The sequence below is a fragment of the Clarias gariepinus genome, chromosome 17 (assembly GCF_024256425.1).
Source record: "Clarias gariepinus isolate MV-2021 ecotype Netherlands chromosome 17, CGAR_prim_01v2, whole genome shotgun sequence".
Lineage (NCBI taxonomy): Eukaryota > Metazoa > Chordata > Actinopteri > Siluriformes > Clariidae > Clarias > Clarias gariepinus.
Genome location: NC_071116.1, coordinates 30240265 through 30256987, shown reverse-complemented (window position 1 = coordinate 30256987; position 16723 = coordinate 30240265). Strand labels below are relative to the sequence as shown.

The 16723-nt window shown below is 43.5% G+C and overlaps 1 protein-coding gene across 1 annotated transcript in view; it reads right to left on the bottom strand.

The window, feature by feature from the left end:
- The window catches only part of cwc27 (CWC27 spliceosome associated cyclophilin), a 38613-nt gene extending 22072 nt beyond the window's left edge, over positions 1 to 16541 (bottom strand). Inside the window, exons 1-10 of the mRNA XM_053475751.1 lie at positions 16294 to 16541; positions 16032 to 16128; positions 14467 to 14579; positions 14134 to 14277; positions 13269 to 13367; positions 13086 to 13186; positions 12311 to 12380; positions 11734 to 11813; positions 11576 to 11603; positions 11280 to 11428 (exon numbers count right to left, since the gene is read on the bottom strand). Coding sequence (XP_053331726.1) covers positions 11280 to 11428; positions 11576 to 11603; positions 11734 to 11813; positions 12311 to 12380; positions 13086 to 13186; positions 13269 to 13367; positions 14134 to 14277; positions 14467 to 14579; positions 16032 to 16128; positions 16294 to 16335 — 923 coding nt within the window. The 5' untranslated portion in view covers positions 16336 to 16541. The remainder of the gene's footprint in view (positions 1 to 11279; positions 11429 to 11575; positions 11604 to 11733; positions 11814 to 12310; positions 12381 to 13085; positions 13187 to 13268; positions 13368 to 14133; positions 14278 to 14466; positions 14580 to 16031; positions 16129 to 16293) is intronic.
- Positions 16542 to 16723: the final 182 nt, after the last annotated feature.

The window sequence follows — 16723 nt, the reverse complement described above, 5'->3', positions numbered from 1 at the left end:
GTCCTTTACAAACGTTATCCGGAACTCTTCATAAAGATCCACGCTCTCAGAACACGTTCCTGCGGAACGGCACTCCTTTACTTACATCAGAGGAACTGGAGGTGCTAGAGCTCGATTGGGAGAGGAGGCTTTAAACTTGTGGAGTCTCGTGTGTGGGCCTTTCAAAAACTGAATTCCAGGCCATGAGATAAAATTCATGAGGGTCCGGCAAATTCAAGGTGAGACGGCGACCCACTCCAGAATCAGAAAATGGGAATTTTGGGAAACCCGTCAGCTGGATCCCTGAGAAAGGGAATAGTAGACCCCTCGCAGCTGGCGCCGCTACTAATAATCAGAACTAAATAAATAAATTAAATACATCTCTTTACAACTCAAGCTTTCTATTCCAAATCTAATTCAATTTATTTCATCTGTTAGTGGATCGGATCAAATGCATTTGGGGTTTTTTCACTTGTATCTGATTCTTTTATTTTATTTCAATTGACCTGATACTGATCCTGGGTGTTGGATTGGTACCATCTCTAATTTTTTAAATATAAATATGTCAAAAATAGTAAACAAATTTCTAATATTTCTATAGACCTTTCTGGAGCCAGTAAACCAACTGGACCTGCTTTAATTATCCACTGGGAGGTTAAAACTGGGAGCTTCGATCATTAACTGTTAGGAATAATACGTGTTGTGCATTGAGCTCTAGAAACTTAAATTAGAGTTTATATCATAGACCTAGTTTTATCCTGCCATAAAAGTTTACAATAGAACAGTTTTTTTTAAATACTTTTAAAAACTAAAATTAAAAATTAAAACCGGTAATTGTTACTAAACATTATTTTACTAAAACTTTAAAACCCTTTACACTTAATGTAAATGATGTTCTACTTCGTGCCTGGTCTGTGGATGAGCGTGTTTAGGGATCGGTGCCGTTATTAAAACTTAAACCAGGGATTAGAGATGACCTATGACTCCTTTTTATTCTTAGGAGTTTACTGACAAAAAATGAGAGCTTACATCACACACTGATTCTCCACCCTGGCGCACACACAAACACACACACACGGGTAAATTACTAGTGTTAAACTGACGTCTGCTCAATGTCACACCTCGAACGTGACCTCATGACCAGGGTTGCCAGGTCTTAACAACGTTTTTTCACCCCATGTACATTTTAATAAATTTAAATTTCTCAAACCTCAAACCTGCACCCATCTCATCTGCACTCTTCTCACCTGGAGCCTATCCCAGGAGGCAGGGTGCCAATCCATCGCAGGGCACACACACACACACTACAGGCAATTTGGGAATACCAATCAACCTAACCCACATGTCTTTGGACTGTGGGAGGAAACGAGAGTACCTGGAGGAAACCGACCAAGCATGAGGAGAACATGCAAACTCCATGCACACAGAGACGGGAATCCAGAACCTGGAGATGCAAGACGACTGACTATAAGTGCTAAGCACTACACCACTGTGCCGCCTTCAAATCTGCAATATTTTCTTATTTATTAAAATTGTTTTCCAGCATCCTGACATACAGGATGAATGATTACTAGCACTGCTGGACCATTCCAAACACGTTCCCATGACGTGACGCTGAAGTTAGCCTACATACGCCAACAAAAATAAATAAATTAAACAAATTAAACCCGTAACCCATCTGTACAGTTCTCACTAACAAAAGAAATTTAAAATAAAAATCACAGAAGCATTTCCAGCACTTACACTTTCATTTTGTTTGTCAGAGGCTGGTGCCAATTTATCTAACCAATTTTAAATAAATCTGCCACGCTTTCAATCTGGCTTAAAGAGACATGATCCTGGCAACCCTGAGGAACCTTCTCATCATGTTTCAAAACATCAAAGCTTTTTGTTTGGTTTAAACAAACACGCACACACACCACATGAGAGGAAACAAAGCCGTGATCATCCCGATCTCAGAAGATCCCAGGGATTACACATGGAAGCACCTCAGTGATAACGGCCTGCCTCGACACGCCATCGTTTACTAAACAAGGATTGTGTTTCCATGGCAACAGCAAAACAATGGATACCTGGCTTCTGTGCCAATAAAAGCAGAAATAAATAAGAGAGGGAGAGAGAGAGAGAGAGAGAGAGAGAGAGAGAGAAATAGAGAGATAAAGAGAGAGAGAGAGAGAGAGAGAAAGAGAGAGAGAGAGAGAGAGAGAGAAAGAGAGAGAGAGAGAGAGAGAGAGAGAGATAACACCTGCTCAATCCCTCCTCAGGGTTTAACAAATTCCTCCCTGAAGCAGTGAGATCTTTAACATGAAATATTCTTTTGTTCCTCGGGTGAACTCCAACAGGAGAAGAATCTAAAGGTGTTCAGTATGTTCTACCAGGTTCCCGTTTCAGAGGTTTTGTATGAAAATATACTTCAGGAATGTGATATAATAATAAAGCGCAGCAGTGTGACTATGAACAGGGAGTATACACATGACTGTGTGCAGGGCCTAAAGTGCAAGATGCTTCGTTTCCTTTTGATGTGCAACAAAAAAATGTGCAACATCATAATTCGGGTGTGTAAATGGGAATGGTGGGGTGCGTGTGTGCGTGTGCGTGTGTGTGCATGTACTCGTGCGTATCATGTAATGAATCAGTCATTGGTGTTTCCCATGGTCCATGTATAGAGACTCCTCCTCCTCCTCCTCCTCCTCCATGTTCTGAAGCCTGAGGGAGGTTCTACACTGATCTTTCAGGCCTTGGTCCAGCACCGCTTGCTTTAGATAGAGTGCAGGTCTAGGAGCTTAGTGTAGATGATGTACACCACTTTCTGCGAGGATGTCTGTCCTGCATGGTGCTTTTCCCAAACCAGACTGAGATGTTTCCCATCAGGATGCTTTCATTGGTGCAGGTGTACAAGGTCCCATGAAGCGCAACTTAAATTCCTTGAGAAGTCATCAGTCATCGAACACACCACTGCGGTGTCATAATTGATGCTGGTGGATTTGGTAGTGGCCAAGCAGTTATGAGTACAGTGAGTGAAGCAGGGGGCTAGGACAGTGCTGAGGGTGAGGGAAGGTGAGACATGTCTGTGTAGGAGGTGTGTGTGTGTGTTGGTTGAGTGATCTGGATGGTGTGTGAACTGTAGTGGGTCCAGTTTGTCAGGTAGTGAAGAGATCATAAGCTCTCTGACCAGCCTTTCAAAGCAGTTCCATCCCACCTGAGGTCAGTGCCAGTGCCATGGGTGACTGGTCACAGAGGCAGGCAGGATGGGGTTCTTCAGGACAGGACGGATAACGGACTGTTTAAAGCACATGGGCACCACGGATTGTGCCAGAGAGAATGAATATCTCAGTGAATCAGCACAGGTTCTAAGGACCCAACCCATGATACCATCTGGGCCTGCTGCCTTCCTGGTGTTCACCCTCATGAGGGCTTCCCTCACATTGTGATTTGAGGAGATGAACACATTCCTGATTGGATATTCTTTGCATGTGTGCTGTTATTTGGCAAGATCACCTGCCAGTTTCCAGAAACGTGTCTACGTCATCTTAGGCATCCTGCAAAGCAACCACCATTTGGTCGGTTCAGCGTGCAACCTCTATCTCCGCTGGGCTTCCTGTTTCAGCCTTTGTATTTCGACATGAGGAAGATGGCAGCACGGTCTGATTTCTCAAGCAATTCATGGCACTGTGCCTTGGAGCAATCATTAGAAGGAATTTACTGTATCAATGGTCCAACATCCTTTTGTCCCTGATGGGGCAGCTTATTTGTTGGTCAAAGGTTGACGCTGTCCATTTTGTCACAATTAGCACAGGGTCTCGGTGACGAGTCCGGTGATGAATGAGACCACATCTCATGAAGAGATCACAAAGTAGTGTCCATGTCCTCCTGAGGTGGAACGTAATATTCCAGATATGACCTTACTAAATCCCGGAGAAAGGTAAAAAAGGACAACGTTTGATGGTCAGGAGCTCCAGCCTTTTCCCCAAAAATACTTTACTGAAGACCACTGACTCTCTATTTTTCTCTCTCTCTCTCTCTGACTGTCTGTCTTACTTTTTGCACAGAGAGAGAGAGAGAGAGAGAGAGAGAGACCAAGGAATACGAGTGACAGACCGAGGGTGGAGGAGAAAAAGGGAAATTTATAGAGGGATGAATGTGGTGATGTGAATAACGAGGAAAGAGAAGAGACGTGGCTTTGAAAAGGAACCAGACTGTCTACACACACACACACACACACACACACACACACACAGTCACAATGACACCCATTCAGCAGAGTGGCATTTCTCAACTCTGCTTGGCTGTAAGGTTAGGGCACAGGACGGCTCCTGGTGTGTGTGATGTGTACGCTGTCACACACAATGTGTGGTTCCACAGAAAACCTCACTCAAAACCTTCTCACTCAGAACCTTGTCATAAACCTTAGCAATTCGACCCTCGTTATGAAACTCAACTTTCAGAACCTTGTCACTCAGAACTTTGTCAAGAACCTCGTCACTGGGTCTCAGAGTGGCGCAGTGGTAAAGTGCTCGCCGTATCATCCGGAGGTCTGATTGCGCTGGTTCGATTCCCGGGTGATGCTGTTACCTCTCACAGCCTGAGGTCTAGAGGGAGCTGATTGGCCGAGCTCTCTCGGGGGGGGGGGGGATGAGAGGTACTCAGTGCTCCCACATTAATCACGACTCTACAGCCAATCAGGGGCGTCTGTGAACTCACGCTAAGTGGATAAAGCGGATAGCGCTGTCCTCCGACTGTGTTATGCCAAAAATATGCGGTCGGCTAGCGTCACGATAGTCTTCAGCCCTCCCGACTAAGTGGTAGTAGCCTTAATGTGGAGCCTCCTAGTGACGGGGTGAAATTGGACATGACTAAATTAGGGAGGAAAAAAAAACCTTATCACTTAGAAACCCGACATTCAGACATTTTTAATAAGAGAAACTCCAAATTTCTTGTGATTTATTTTTTCTACACACACTCTGTACACACAGCTGTAGATAAAGGTTTGTCTCTGTTTTTCCTGTCTTTCTGTCTCAGACTGATCCTCTAATCCTTCCATCTCTCTCTCGCTCACCAACCACCCCTTCCTTTCTGTCCCTCTCCATTGGTCTGGCTGTGCCTTCATTTCTGTCTGTCCCTAGTTCTCTCTGTCTGACTTTTCCTTCCTGTCCCTTTGTCTCCATCTCTATACTTTTTTTATGTCCACTGTTTTGTCATATTCATTTCTGCCTGTCTGTCCTTATGACCTGTACTTTCTGTCACCAATCTATCTCTCTGTCTGATCCCTTATTTTTCGGTCTCTCGCTGTCTCCCTCTCTCTCTCTCCCTCTCTACCGACTGTTCCTTCATCGCTCTCTCTCTCCTCGGTCTTTAAAAAACACTCATCAATTCATCAGAAACGATCCTCCTTGTGTGACTTTACGAGGTTAAAAGTTTTTATGGTTGTTGTATAATTACAGCAAAGGGAAAGGAAGAGACACGTCCTCCGTGTCCTCGGTGTCCCTGAAGTGGATGGCTAAAGCAGAGTGTGTGTGTGTATAATAACAGATCGTGTTTCAGCTTGGACAGTTGAGGATATTAGTTTTGCAGGTTCCTGCGTGCAGCCTGCACCACCCAAACACACACACACGCACGCACGCACGCACGCACGCAGACAGCCTAAATAATTCAATAACACAAAACACATCCCCAGTTCTGAATAAACACAGTAACGAGCAATAAATCTCCACATCAGTGAACGCTGATGCGGCACTAAAGAGCCGCTTCAACATCCAAAAGCACTCCATAAACCAGGCGCAGGACTCACGGTTCATCCGAGGCCAGCGAGAGAAAAGAAACAAGTGGCCTGGGCAGGACAACCAGGACAGGGACAAGCACAGGGATCAGCAGAGAGATGAGTGCAGAGATCAGCCAGGGGCCAGTACAGGGGCCAGTACAGGGGCCAGTACAGGGGCCAGTACAGGGGCCAGTACAGTGGCCAGTACAGGGGCCAGTACAGGGGCCAGTACAGGGGCCAGTACAGGGGCCAGTACAGTTAAGCAAAAAGAAACATTGCATCAGTGTCTGATCTGGATGACGGCAACTACACAAACCACACCAACCACAACGACTAAACCAATAACACAAACTACGAAACAACTTCACACTTCTGATAAGGATTGCGGCACTCTCTGTAGTCGGAGTCATCGTTCCAGGTGAAGTGAATGATGGCAATAATTACACAGTTAATTAAAGGTGCGGCAGGTTGTTTAAAGGGCCGGCAGGGCACTTGAAATTTTGTAAAAACTTATAGTGGAGTGAGTCATTTAAAGGTGGAGTGAGTCATTTAAAACTGCAGTAGTAATTGAAATGTATGTTTCTAAGCTCATTACATTCACCACAGAGAGTATTGATATAGGAAATCAATTAATCAATCAATAAACATGTGCTGGACTCGTATTTTAATCTTTTATTTTTTTATATTTTGCTTTATACCCTGATATAATTCAGACATACTACACAGCTTATTAATAATCCTGTAATAAAACCTGTCGTCTCTTCCTGTTAACCTAATCAAGTCTTTCTCTCACTCCTCCTCCTCTATTTGTGCTCTTGATGCCGTGCCGCTCCAGGAGCTGGATCATTTTTCCATCATTCCACACTCCTTAATCCCACCTTCAGTAAAAATACGCTGCGTTTTCAGATGGCTGCTTTAACCAGGTGGCACGTTTCCACATCCATCAGTCGGTAATTAAGCTCGCTCCCTCTGCTTCAGTCAAATCCAGAGCGCACTTATAGCTGCTATAACCACTAAACGTATCGCAGCTTGGAAATTTATCATCGTTCCTCTTAGAGAATGCACACACCGCTCACCGAGCGCTCTGTAAGCCCCTAATTATCCGGTGCTCCAGACTGAAAAACGACCTTCAGACCCGCAAGCTGCTCACCGAAAAACAAAGCAAAAACACACAGGGCCAAATCAATCCTGAGGAAGCAGGAGGGATCTATTACTCAGAACTCATCAGCCTGAGATTGCTTCTGTAAACATCAAGTTTATCATTAGTGTTAATTATTTGAATAAACTCTCTGCTAAAGTGTGTGATATCAGGGCTTTATATCAGGTCTCTGTACTAACACTATAATCAACACCACACAAGAACCACAAGTTATCATGAACATGCTCATTAATAACAAATTATACAACTTGTACAGTAATAATAAATAGAACTCACTAAACATTTAGTTCATATACAGTGGAGGAATTCTCTTAACTTTATTAAAGTCTTAAAAAATTAGAAATATTATTATAAACTCTTACAGTACTTACTTACTACTTGTTCCAGGGTAATAGTGACACTAGCTGACTAATTATTATTATTATTATTATTATTATTATTATATTGGCTAATGAAATGATTTCAAAAGTGTGATTAATTAATAAATACATAAATACCTGGGTGGCATGCTTTTGTAGGAAAATAATCCACGATGATGGTGGTGTAATGAAGCAGAGTTACTTTGGAGTTACTTTAGTAACTCTGAAGTTTTCCCAAAGCGGTTAGTTCCTGTTATCACTTACGTTATAGCACCTGTAGGATAATATAAAGTAACACGTGCGTGTTGTCGCTGCACACAGACATGATGTGAGCATGCGTACCATCTCGGAAATCCTAAACACTTTCTTTTTTCACTAATTAAATCCCACGAACACGAGGCAGGAGGTGCGCAGGAGCTGGAAACGCAGCGTCCCAAAGCCATATGGAAACGCTCAGCTTCCTCAGGCGCGCCCCGTCGCGCTTCTCCGACATGCTTCGTATTAAATCCCCACAAAATAAACCACCGCTCTGCAGCCTCTGAGACACTGAGGACGGGGACGGGGTTAAGTGCCTATTAAGTGTTGACTTCTCTCAGGGTCGCGCACGCCGTAAACTTAAATCTGAAAACACACGTTTTAAATTGACGGTTCAAAAAATGTGTTTATATTTCCTATAATACAACAAGAGTGTGTTTGAGCACAATGGCGTGTGTGTTGAGTGTTTTAAGTGTTTTTTTTTTTAAGATTATTATTATTATTATTTATTACCTTTATTCTTTATTACCTTTTCTTAGTTAACAACTGTGAGCACCTGTAACTGAGCAGAAGCAATTTCCCTCTGGGATTAATAAAGTTATTTGAATCTTGAATGGCGTTGGGACGATGAGTTCTGAGGGCCGAGACGTTATCGTTTCGATCATAACAGCAGGCAGGAGACACTCCATTCGGCTTCTGTAGGGAAAAACCTGTGGAAGGAGTCTCCAGTGTCAGAGGTCAGACCTTTAGCTGTACCTTCAGGACGGATGAGCTGCTTTAACAGGTTTTTTTTAAGTGGTGTTGTAGAGGAAGAGGAGGAAGTGTCAGTGCGTGACTGTACAGTAACACCACAGGATAAGCTCGAGCTCAGTCGCATTCCTTACCAAATTTCTAACACGACCCCCCCGCAGCGCGCCGACCCTGTAAGCCTTGGATCAGCAGGGCCGCGGCGACTCCCCCTCGCGCGGTCGGTGGTGTGCAAGATCCTCTCCAGCGGTCGGAGGCCACCGGGGCACATTCTGTGCACCTCCTCCTGAGAAGCCTGGCTGGGAAACGAGTCGGTGCTGCAACAATGCCCTCTTTGTCCCGCGCACCAACGCCGCAACGCACCAGCCAAGCCTTTGATTCCCGGCCAAGACAAACTGCTGCTGGGTTACGGGCCTTGTAGCCAAACATTATGCTTGTGTTTAATATTCTGGAGTCTGTCTGCATTTCGGCTGCTGTCAATCAGAGCCGCGGGCGGCTGTGGGGCGACTGGCCGTTACTTCATCACGTTAAAGCAGTTCAGGAGCCGGTTTATTAGGACTGGAAAATTATTCACACTGACAAACAACATGATAAGCCATACGTGTGTGTGTGTGTGTGTGTGTGTGTGGCTCTTGACTGAAATGAGCACCTTAATGAATATTATGATGTATCCATCAGGGCCGGAACTCTTCATGGTGTTTATGGGGTTTAACAACAAGTGTGTTTAATAGACAGTGTAAGGAGAGCCGACCTACACACACACACACACACACACACAGTTGTATCAGCAAGTGAAGATGATGCCTCAGTGCTTGCTGAACTGAAATCTCTCTTTCTCTCTCTCACACACATACACACATGTGCATGCTCACATCAGTGCTAATCAAACACGCCATTTAAACACCACACAGATGTTTGAACAGGTGAGTGCGTTGTTGCAGGACGCTGTAGCTCCACAGTTTGACGGAAGAGACACGTCCTCTGTGTCCGGCGCATCGCAGCGCTAACGGACACCAGGATCACGTCACACATACTCACCTTCATTAGGAAATCTATCAGAAGGAGGTCAGGGTTTCAGCCAAAAGGGCAGAAACCCAGATACAGATGTTGATCCTAAGGATCCAGAGGTGACGGTAAAGACTTTGACATGAGCAGATTAATTATCTACTCGACATCCTCAGCTGAATGTCCAACACTCAGGAGCAAAAGCAGGAGAAAAACACACATAACTTTTCCCCCCATTTCTTCATGATTAAGTATAACGAGTGTGTGCGCGTCAGGAATAGATGGGGTGCTGAAACACACTCCGGTGCCCAACCAGAATAAAATAAAGATTACACAAGCTTATTCACAGGAAGACAGACAGCATTAGACATGTCAGGGTTGCCAGATTGGGTTATAAATGTCAGAAGAACTTGTTAGCACGCCTGACTGAGAGCATGAGGATTCTTCATAGAGCACGTGTGTACACTCATACACACACACACACACACACACACACACACACTCCTCAGCTCTTAGGATTTTGTTTGATGACATAAGGGGGGTGAATCAATCATGTTTTGAGGTTAGAACCATTCCCACGCCGAGTCCAGGACCGAGCCCAGGACCGAGCCCAGATCACAGACAAGTCATAAAACACAGTGCAGAACAACAGCCCGGGTCACGTCCCAAACACTGAGCTCAGTAACGAGAGCAGAGGGCGCCCCATTTCACAAACATCACACAGGTGGAGATTTCACAAGCAGGATGTCAGAGGCCACGCAAAAGGGGGCGGAGCTACAAACTGAGTTACTGCTCTTATTGTCCTCTAACAGCAGTGGTTTTACTCCTCTTACACCACTGCATCATATTCCATCTTTATTTATTAAATGAACAACAATTTCTGACCTTTTATAGCTTACAGCTTACTTCCTGTTGTCACTTATGTCAGTGGTTCCTTGGCATTTTTTTCCTTAGAGCGCCCCCTACTTGTTTCTTAGAAAAATCTGAGGCCACCGCACGACAAACCAAAAGTTTAAATAGACCTTTTTAAAACGTTTTTCATTATGATACGTTTCTCATGTAACATGTGCCGATATAACAACCTTATTACAAGACATGCGAGACTCCTGTGATCTTTAGCGCCCCCTTACTGCTTTATTACAGCAGCTACAGACGCTCGTTCCCTCGTCACATCGCTCTCTAATGTTCTCTCTTAGACTCACACGACAAAAACACCAACACAGAAACCAACAAAAGCTTCACCTCCGAGTGTTACACGGCACTGACACTGGAGACTCCTTACACAGACACACGTCTCCTTACGGTAAGAGAGAGACACTGCCGTTAGAGAGAATTAATCAACACTGAAATTTAAGCCTAAAATAAAGGAAGAAGAGTGTGTACACAGGACTCTGCACTTTAAACTCCTTATAAACTCAAACAAGTTTTTATTTCTCTACATTTGAATGTTAATTCCTGTTTCAGCTCGTTAGTACAAAAACAAAACAACATGCGGATTATTTTGACTTTTTATTATTTTCTTGCTTGTGAACTTTTTTTGTGTGTTTAGTCAATGTTTTAATTTTTGTATTATGGTTCAGTGCAAAATATTTACTCTTTATAACGTGACATCTGTTCTGTCAAACACCACGGTTAATCAACAAAGGAAACAGATGCTTTTGAGTTTCATTTTTGGACAGAAATTAGTAATTAATTCACAACAATGAGTGGGATTTAAAGTGTATTCACACCACACTGTTATATTTCATTATTATTTTTCATTTGAGAAGGAAAGATAAAGATAAAGAAGAGAAAACTCTTTCCTGCAATGCTCCTGCCCCCTGCAGGACGCCAGGAGAACTACACTTTTAACTCTAACTTTTTTTTTAGTAATGAAAAGTAATTAAATGTGTTCTGATGTGTGTGTGTGTGTGTGTGTGTGTGTGTGTGTGTATGCGCGAGAGAGAGAAAGATTTGGTGTCACATGATCACAGATCAGAAATCAGACAGTAGAGCTTTAGACTCGAGCCACTCTTACCTGCGAGTGCTCTTCTTCTCCGTCTCCTCTCGCGCCTCAGACTTCTCCTCCTCCACCTTTTCTTTCTTCAGCTTTTTAGAGATTAGCTCTCTCATTTCCTTCTTCCTCATTTTTTCATCTTCATCTTCTTCCTCATCATCCTCCCCCTCCTGCTCCTCCCACGCGCCCCCCCCCGGTTGGCAAGACAGAAAGCAGAGAAAAGGAAAATTTTTAATTTCTAGCAATAAGACGATACAAAAATATATTATAAAAGGCAAAATAATGACGTGCACACACACACACACACACACACACACCTCTGAATTGCCGTCTTCACCGACTTTGCTGTAAATAAAACATTTTAGTTATTAATCAATGTGTCTACACTGGGAATTGTAGATAAATGTCTGACATTTGAGTAAAGACGGCGTGTGTGGGACGTCTGTGGGACGTCTGTGGGACGTCCGTGGGTCACCTGTCCACTACGGGGATGGAGCTCAGCTTCGGGTCGTCCTTCAGGAGGTCGTGACTGCTTTTACTTTTTCCTTTCATGGTCTGGAAGAAGAACGTATTCTTTATAAACAACAACTTCACCAAGAAAACCAGCAACAGCTCGCTCGCACAATGAACACGAAAGTATTGACACCCTCATTAAAATGAAGACGTGTAAAAGTTACGATTAAATCTAAAAGTAACAAGCTTGTGTTTCATTTCTTTTCTTTCATAAAGTGACATTTTTTTTATCACACTTCTATACGACTGCGTAACAAAACAACGTTACAACTATGTTACAAAAATCTAAATTTTTGGCACCCTCCAACTTTGGTTCTCAGTTACCCTCCGAGTCTACAGGAGAAAATAACGACACTGGGGCTCTTAAAGGCTGAAGATCTCAGACCCTCATCCATGTAAGGTTTACAGTACCTCGGTTTCTTTTTAGATTGATAGATTTCTATCTGTTTGTTTCTCTGCCTGATGTTAAATCCATGTGGACGATCAGCTACAAACACACACACTCAGCTATAAAGACTCGCTCCCACCTGAACACTCACCTGGCTGACCTGAGTCACCATCTCCTCGTCCTCTTCTGCCTCCTCTCCAAACGACAGCAGATTAAAATTTCTGATCAGGACGGAAAATCAGAGTAAACATCAGAGGAGATGTCTTTAGTATTTATGATGATAAAACACTCAGCAGAAGAGAAGGGGCAGCGGGGGAACGTCGAGTAACGCTCTTAACTAAAGTCTGCAGGTGTTTACACTGTCTACAGTGTAACTGGACACGGATACACGTATCCGGTGCTAGCGGTGCGTCTCTGATACCGCGTGGATCCCAAAAATCCTTCAGGAACGTGTAAGAGAACCAGAATGACTTTTTATAGTTTCCACAGATCCAAAAGATCAGCTTGGGGAAGGTCTCACCTGAGCAGGTTTACACTCGTGCTGGTTTAACGTTATTGTAAATCACACGCTGGGACATTAGATTGTTACGGTTTGTTTACAACGCCTGGGAATTTTCCAACTCGGAAACTGTAGTTTAGTGATTTCTTCTACAAACAGAAACTCCAACGATCCAAACATCTTGCTGTGTTTCATCCAACTTTTCCTGATGGGCGTTGCTGTGGTGAAATCACATCACGGAATCGCAACTTGGAGGACTCTTCAAAATCTTTACAAGTCAGAACTACAAGCTGTAAAAGCGGATCGTTCCTACACAGCTCCCGCTAGGTCACAAACACACCATCAGACGTCTATTCAGAGTCTGGTGTTTTAGTTCTTATCGGTGATAATCTCTCTCACACACACACACACACACACAAACACTCACTTTGTTGCCTTGGACTGAGATTTCTTTGCCTCGTCTTTGTGTTTCTCTTTCCTGACTCGTATCTCTCGAGGCACGATGTCATCGAAGGGAGAGTGTAAGACCTGTGACAGAGAACACAGCAGCGGTGACACACTGAGCATCTCACCGACCATCAGACGCTCCGGAGATCAGACCCAGGCGTACCTCTGTAGATCTGATCTTGTGTGGTTTGAGCGGCCGCTCGTCGCCGTCGCACTCCACCTCCGCTAGCCGTAACATGTTGTACACCGTGTCGCCTGTCACCTGCAAACATCACAGACACAGAATGAGTTCTCCAACAACTCAGGTTCCAGACAAACAATAATCAATCAGAAAAGGAAGCACAAATAGTTTAAGTAAACAGAATAAACAAACCAGCAGTCAGAAATACCGCCCTCGTAAACAACACCGCTTACAACACAGTGTTAATGCTGAGCATCACCGAACGGAACTGTGACTACAAGTGACTAGACACGTGAAAAATATGATGCAAAACAAACTTGAACTAATCCATTTTTTAACAACAATTCATTTTAACGGATTATAATCTTATACTTTAGTATTAAACTGTAATTCTTTAAACTAGATCTTACACACTTCCCAGCCAAAGAAATAAAAAAATTGGCATACACACAAGACTTCATCCAACGCCCATCACTCTGGAATAGGCTCGATCTGGACTCATCAGGTCACATGACCTTTTTCCAGTCTGAAGACTTTTTTCTGATGAGTCTCACTAACGAGCGGTTTTATTATGAACACACAGCTGTTTAGTGTGTGTGTGTGTGTGTGTGAATGCTCTTACCGTCACTATTAAACACTGGTTTGTTTGATTCTGGTTTCAACTGGACCATGTGACTTCACCAGGTGATTCATTCATGATTTTTTCGCCTCCAGGGTTTAATGATGGATAATAAACTCAGTTCCAGTAAACATTCTTAGCTGTTTGACCCTTCCTAAATTATTTTTGGCCAGGCTGTGTACATTAAAATTATGTAAATTGTGTGTGTGTGTGTATATATACAGTCACCTTTCCAAATATTGTGTGTTTGTTGTTGAGTTCGTCTGCGCGGCCCAGAGTGAAGAAAAACTGACTGCCGTTATCGTGAGGCCCTGCATTTGCCATCGCCACTAAACCTCTCCTGATAAAGCGCAATCTGGAGTGGAACTCATCCTGCTCACACACACACACACACACACACAAAACATAAAAAAAAATTTGCCCAAATATAGAGGATGAAGAAAACTAACATAGATGATTGACAGTTACACAGGCCACACCTCCCTTTTCATACTGACAGGTACACAGGCCACACCTCCTTTATTAACACTGAAGGGTATGTAGGCCACGCCTCTTCCTCACCCTGAAAGGTCGGCCGTAGATGGACTCCCCACCGGTCCCAGTGCCAGTCGGATCGCCGCCCTGAATGATAAAATCAGGAACCACGCGGTGGAAGATGGTTCCGTTGTAGTAACCTGTCAGGAGGGGCGGAGCTTAATCCATTAATTAACCTTACAGGAATAAACCTGTGTTACCTATATTATTATTTTTTTTTTATTATTATTACAGTGGGTTGTTTACTTTATATAACAGTTTATAAATACTGAAAATGTTTAATGTCTATTATTGAACCATTATTTTTAGATATCACAAGTACAGGTTGTGTGTGTGTGTGTGTGTGTGTGTATATGTATAACTGATTTTTTTTATATCTGAAACCTGAGAAGTGTTGGAGAATTCATTCTGCTATGATGTGATAAGAAATTTGAATATCATTAAAAAGCTGATGTGTCTCAGTAGTTCAATTCAAAAAGTGAAACTCGTTATATTCTAGATTCATTACACTGATATATTTCAAGTGCGTTTTTCTTTTACTTTTCATGATTATGACTAATAGCTAAGGAAAACCCAACATTCATTATTTCGGAAAATTATAATATTATAAAAAAGTTCAATCCTGCAGACTGATGGTGTCGCACTCTAATCAGCTGATTAACTCAAAACTCCTGCAGAGGTTTTTAAAGAAAGAGGTGCAGAAGGACAGGGATACCCTGAGCCACCACACACAGACTGTCAGAGGTGTCTCACAAAAAGGACTGGACAGTTGCTCAGTGTGGACCAAAGTCCACTTTTCAGATGGAAATAAATTTTGCATTTCATTTGTAAATCAGGGTCCCAGAGACGAGAGGTACAGAGTCCAAGCTGCTTTAGGTCCGGTGTTAAGTTTGCAGTCAGTGCTGGTGTCGGTCCACTGTGTTCTATCAGGTCAAAGGTCAGTGCAGTGTCTACCAGGAGGTTTTGGAGCACTTCATGCGTCCCTCTGCAGACCAGCTTCATGGAGATGCTGATTTCGTTCTCCAGCAGGACTTGGCACCTTGCCCACACTGCCAAAAGTACTGACACCTGGTTTAATGACCATGGTACCCCTGTGCTTGATGGAGCTGCAAACTCACCCCACCTGAACCCTGTAGAGAACCTCTGGAGTGTTGTGAAGAGGAAGACGCCAGACACGACGACGCAGAAGAGCTGAAGGCTGATGGCCTCCATGCCACGCCCACTGTTGCAGGAATTCATGTGAAGGAGCCCCGCCCAAGTACTGAGTGCTGCACATGTTCCTACTGTTCAGTAGTCCAACGTCTCTGGGGTAAAAGTCTTTCATTGCTCTTACTGTAAGTCATAGTCTAATTTACTGAGATACTGAATTTTGGGTTTTCATTTGCTGTAAGTCATAAACATCAAAATTCAAAGAAATAAACACTTGAAATGTTTCATCAGACTGTGTGTAATGAATCTATAGAATATAATGAGTCTCACTTTGTGAATTCAAATACTTAAATAAATCAACTTCTCAATGATATTCTAATTTACTGAGATGCCCCTGTGTGTGTGTGTGTGTGTGTGTGTGTGTGTGTGTGTGTGTGTGTTACCTTCCATACAGAGCTGAATGAAGTTCCTGCAGGCTTTAGGAGCCTCTTTAGCCCACAGCTCCACATCTACATCTCCTGCTGTGGTCTTGATCAGAACCTGAGGGGAGACCCGAGAGCTCGTTATTGATTCCGTCACTGCTTTATAATGCCTTTATAAGATTAAACATGAGATAAAGTTAATGTCCCCGTGGGAGACCCTGTGATTAAGACAATCTGTGGAGACCCCGCGGCGTGTTGGGGGTTAGTGCACTCAGCTCCTCACCTTGCCGTTAGTCGGCGGCTCCTGGATGTAAATGTTACTCATCTTTACGGAGATCAACTGGGAAATTACTCGACGATTCGATTACAAACACCCAAACAACAAGAACAACACAAATACAGAAAGTGTCCTGCGCTTGTTAGATTCCTCAATAACGACGTGTTCACTAAACGAAGTGCACTACGTGTCACTCAAAACAGCGGTCGCTGCACGCTCGGTAGTGCGCACTTGGTGTGGGACAAAACGCCATTTGGGATTCGCTTGTAGTGCCACAAGGTTTTTCTTCCCTGCAGCAACATGTGTGCGAACGGGGGGTAAACTCTTTGTACTGACACCTAGCGGTTCGGAGCTGTGATTTTTGTGTTATTTATAGGACCGAAATATGGATTTTAAATATATTTTTTGCTTAACTAACTAAAGTACTCATCTATGT